Source organism: Pimephales promelas, chromosome 4, assembly GCF_988280905.1.
Source record: "Pimephales promelas chromosome 4, fPimPro1.hap1.1, whole genome shotgun sequence".
NCBI classification, from domain to species: Eukaryota; Metazoa; Chordata; class Actinopteri; order Cypriniformes; family Leuciscidae; genus Pimephales; species Pimephales promelas.
In genome coordinates, this window is record NC_142772.1 from 49,732,649 (window position 1) to 49,738,198 (window position 5,550).

Below are 5,550 nucleotides of genomic sequence, written 5' to 3' on the forward strand. Positions count from 1 at the left end.
CATCCGGCTGCCTACGGCCCATGGACAGAATGGACCTTTTTTGGAGACTTCCAAAAACATTTCAGTTTCAAACTTTTATGAAACCTGAAGCATGACACACTTTGAATGCATCATGTAAATTTGGATGATTTATCAGTGCATATTTTTCTAGGGAAAAAAGTTGATCTTTTGAATGTTTCATGACAAAACATTCATTAAAACCTTCTCAGTTGAATAGAGTTTATCCACAGAAATGACTGTCTTTGAACAAATGCAGGGAATAAAGGGATTCATTTACTGTACATGAAGTGTTGCGTTATTTCTTTATTATATAAACAAATACATTCTGTATTAAAAACAAAACAATTGCAAAGATTTGATTCATAAACAGATCTGTGCAAATAAAGTACAATTCACAAACCCCTCTATAGTTTCTCCAGCCAGGTTATGAATATACTTTTCATAAAAGGAAGGACAAGTATGTCATATTTATAATCGTTCCTGCTTTTACAACATCCTTCTATTTATGCCTTTATTTACGGATTTGATCGTCCAGCATGAATTATGGATTATTGTATTAAATGCATGTTCACATCGTTAATTTCTATTGCATTGAATATTTCACCAAATGTCAAGCACAAAGTCAGTGTCATTAGTGATGCGTATGAATGAAACCCGTTTGTGCATGATAATAAGCATGGAGGTTAAAGGTCGTGACCTCTGAAACGTGTAAACAGTTGTTTGAGTTTGTGTTGATATTCAGCAGGAGGGAAAATAGAAACTCAAGGCAATGCGGTGAAAGTGCTTCTGTAGAGTTGATGACGGTACGACCGCTGCGTGTTTGCAGAAACTCAAATGTGGGATTTTAAAAACTACATGCAAACCAACACATGACGAACATTTCACATAAACATGACATTTTCCAGTAAAAAAAAAAAAAAGATGTAAAAAATGATGCACTTTATAAAATCTTGGAATTTGCATTAATCTGCCTGAAAAATGTAATTTTCATGTGAACAAATAAACTTTTCTCTGAAGACTGTGAACAGAGACATTCTGACCTCTGATGATATTATATGATTGAATAAAGATAGAAATGTGACTGAAATTTGACAAAAATGTTAAATGCACGATGAGTTAACATGGACGAACAATAACTGCATTTATCAATCTTAGTTCGTGTTCATTCCAACGTTTACTAATAGAGTTTAACCCTCTGGCAGTCTTCGCGTGGCGGACAAAAGTAACGCGTTTTCCCCAAATAAATGTGTTTTAATTATTTTTATGATACTAAATTATATTTATGCAGTAATTATAATCCATTTATTCACTTTTTGAGCATAGAGCTGAAATGAAATCTTGAACGCTTTGACGCTCAGATTTAAAGACGACACGTGCCAGATTATTTTATTCAATTTTTATATGAAATATATATTTTCCAAAACATGTTTTACTCTACAACTGTGAGAAAATCAAAGCCATAAATCGAAACAATTTTATTCAAACTTTTAGATTGATCCCTCAGTAAATGAGCGTTCAGTGAGTGTGTGTCCGGCTGCAGTTCCACACGCTTCCACTAGAGGAAACTCGTCTCGCTAATGTCTATTTTTGACGTCGAGGAACACAAGTGTGATTTTTGTGTGTTCACATAGCAAGTTCCAAAACCTTTACGAAGTTTGGTAACATTCAAATAATTAATAAGAAATCGCAAAAAAAAAAAGTCACATTTTTATGTTTTTACGAGAGCTCCAGAGGGATCAAATCTGTAAACTACGTCAACTAACATGACACGCTGTGTTTTTATTATCTAACATTAACAAAGATGAATAAATACAGTACATTGTTAATGTTTCGTTCATGTTAATTAATGCATTCATTACATGAGACCTTACTGTAAAGAGTTACTGAAATAAATGAACTTCGGCTCCATATTCTCATCTGTAGATATCTCAGAGATCTGAAGTTTGTAAATCTGTTCAGCTTCAATTTAGTCATTTCTATTTCATAGTTTATAGACTTTCTCTAAGTGATGAGTTTTCATCATTATTGCTAAAAAAATGAAATATTGTCTGCATTCTGGCTGTATAATTTCCAAATGTCTTTAAAGAAAAGCAGGTATTGGATCTGTTGAAATAATGATGAATAGAGGATGTGTGTTGTGTTCAGCTCACCTCATCATAATTGCTCTCAAAAGCATAAAACAAGTGTGTGTCGACCTCTGGGAAACGGAAACATCCGACGCCTCTCACTCTTGACCCGTCGCGTCACGTCTCGTATGAGTTATGGAATATTAATAACTTGTGTCCTGACAGTCCCTGCGTGTAAAAGAGCAGCGTGAACATCCTGATAAACGTCTCCTCTTGTGTTCCTCAGAATAAACCACGGTTTCGTCTGTGTTGTGTGTGTGTGTGTGTGTGTGTGTATCAGAGCGAGGTCTCGTTGGTGTGTGGTCGAGACGTCTCCTCCTCCAGAAGAGCGATCCGCTGTTTCAGCATCCGCACCTGCGTCTCGTGCCGCTCCACCATCGACATCATCTGAGACTCCAGCTTCTTCAGCTTGTTCTGGTGCTTCTTCTTGGCTTTCTCATACGCCGCCACCAGATTACTGCACACACACACACACACACACAGAGAAACTTGTGGAAGTAAATAAAGGCCGCTTTATGTTTATGAAACAAAAAGCTTGTTGAATTGCACTACTTGAAGAACAAATATGACCTGCATTAACCCTGCGAGCATTTTTATGCATTATATTTTTATGGGCTGAAATTCAACATGGGCGCATATTTAAGATCTGAATATTTCAATTCAAATCATTTCACATCCGGAAGGGCAGGAACATCAGTCGAGAACCGGTTCATAATCTCCATCTGAAACCTCAATACAATGAAAACAATAGATGGAAAACTGAAACATAAACACTGCTCTGCAACAACTGAGGTCCAAAAATACAATAAATAAAAGATAATTAAAACTATTCATACTAATGACAAAAGTCTATTGCATGAAAAATTCAAACTTAAAAAACTTAGAAGACAACTGAAAGAAGCTGAAGTACTAAAATTAAATTAGAGTTAAATAGAAATATTTATGTGAAAATTAAAAGCAAAGAATAAAAAAAAAACATTACACAAAATCTTAAATGTAAAAAAGTAGGTGAAAATTAGAAATGAAGTTCAAGTACTAAAATGACTAAAACAAAAATTACAAAATGAATATCAAATAAAATAGATGAAAAACATTTTTAAAAATGAGAAACATTGCTTTGGAGAACAAACTGAACTACAAAATTACAATAAATAAAAGCTAATTAGAACTTAAAAAAGGAGTAAAAATGACAAATGTCCATAAAACTTAAGAAAATGTGATGTTAACTACAAATTACTAAAACCTAAATAAAATTAGAGATAAATAGAAATATTTTAAAACTAATAAAAACGACAAAAGCACAGAACAAAAAACAAATATTAGACAAAATAAAAATCAGGAGATAAATAAAAATGTAAAAAAAGTCTATAAAATTAAAAGATGCAAAACATAAATGTAAAAGAATTTTTTTTTTTAATTGCTGTCAACAAACTGAAGTACTAAAAGGACTTAACTGAAATAAAATTGGAGATAAATAGAAATTTAAAATCTAATAAAAACGACAAAAGCACAGAACAAAAAATGTACAAAAACAGACAAAATCTTAAAATGTAAAAATGTTGATGAAAATTAAAAATGAAGTGGAAGTACTAAAATCATTAAAACTAAAATAAAAGAGATACTAACTAGATCTAGAGATACTAGAAACTAATAAAAATTATGAAATTATGAAAAATAAACATTTTTTAAAATGAGAAACATTGGTTTGGCAACAAACTGAAGTACAAAAATTACAACCAATAAAAGCCAATTAGAACTATTAAAAAGTGAATAAAAATGACAAAAATCCATAAGATGAAAAAAATTAAATAAAATTTGAGATAAATAGAAATATTTTAAAACAATAAAAAATGACAAAAGCACAGAACAAAATCAACAACAAATATTACACAAAAATCTTAAACATAAAAAGTACTAAAATTAAAAAAACTAAAATAAAATCAGGAGATAAATAAAAATGTAAAAAAAGTCTATAAAATTAAAAAATGCTAAATCTTAAACACAAAAAGTTGATGAACATTAGAAATGAAGTTAGAAATGAACCATAATTTATTATTAAAATCACTAAAACTAAAAATCACAATAAATTAAAGCTAAATAGAACTACTAAAAAAGGAATCAGATAAATTAAAACTGATGAAAATGAATAAAATAAAATATAAAAATTTGATGAAAATGAAATGGAGGGTTAACCCTAAAAGAAAACATAAAAATTTGAAATGAAGTATCACTAAAACAAAAAATAAATCACAATAAACTAAAGCCAAATAGAACAATTAAAAAAGAATAAAAACTGAAATGAAAGCTAAATAGAAATATAAAAAAGATTAAAAATGACAAAAGCAGCTAAGAAAATAACAAAGATTGAACGAAAAAAAACAGTGAAATACTAAAATGACTAAAAATAAAAAATAAATATATTGAAGCTAAATAAAATCATTTTATTTTAATATAAAAAATGACAAACGCACATGGAAAAAATTGCTACAACATACAAAAATATAAAAATCAAAGCTAATTTAAAATCTTAAAGGTTGTATCAGCGATTGTGTGTGACGTCACTTCTGTGTGTGTTTGAAGCGAGATCCCAAACACACGACGTTAGCGTTTGTGTGTGTGTGTGTTGTACCTGTTTGCTCGTTTCAGGTCGTTGACGAACTCCGCCGACTGCTGATGACGGACTTCGCTGCTCTTCGTGAGTCTTTCTAACGCAGAAACCAACTCCTGAACACGAGCCTTCAGCTTCTTCTCTCTGCGACACACACACACACACACACATCATAATTAAATTTTAGTTCATTACAATGGTCATTAAAATCATTTTTAAATCATTAAAAATGGTCTTTGTCAACTGAAATAAAATATAAATATTACATGTAAAACTTGCAGTGGCAACCTTTAAAATAAGGTGAATTACTAAAATGACAAAAACCGAAATGCATGAAAAGTTTGAAAATAAAAAACAAATTAAAGCTAGAAAAAGGGAATATAAAAAATAATAAGAATTACAAAAAAAGAATAATAAAATAAACCCTTGTAGACACACACACACACACACACACAAATATGTTGTTTTTTTACAATTTGCTGTTACAATTTTGCTGTAAAATCTTTCCTGATTTTTATCAAGTAAACATAAAAACTTTAATATTGTCAGTAATATTTCAACATGAGTGCTTACTGTACAGAACATTTACTGGATTATCCAGACGAGTATTTGTTCATCTTTTATTCATCATTAAATTGCATTGCATTATATTTTTAAACTAAGCAGTATAATATCATCTTTCTAAGACATAATTGGCAGATATTGATATTTATACGCATGTTATGTCAGTGTCTGCTGGACTGTTATAAAGATCTCATTGATTTATCATCAGCATCAGAATTTCATCTTAGATTTGTCATATTAATATCAGCATTT

General features: G+C 30.4%; 1 protein-coding gene across 4 annotated transcripts in view; it reads right to left on the reverse strand.

Moving 5' to 3' along the window:
• Positions 1-283: 283 nt before the first annotated feature.
• mcc (MCC regulator of WNT signaling pathway) overlaps positions 284-5,550 on the reverse strand; it is a 63,906-nt gene continuing 58,639 nt past the window's right edge. For all 4 annotated transcript variants that reach the window (XM_089130679.1, XM_089130681.1, XM_089130682.1 and 1 more), the window contains 2 exons: positions 4,756-4,878; positions 284-2,583 (listed from right to left, as the gene is read on the reverse strand). In XM_089130679.1, coding sequence (XP_088986805.1) covers positions 2,403-2,583; positions 4,756-4,878 — 304 coding nt within the window. In that variant the 3' untranslated portion in view covers positions 284-2,402. The remainder of the gene's footprint in view (positions 2,584-4,755; positions 4,879-5,550) is intronic.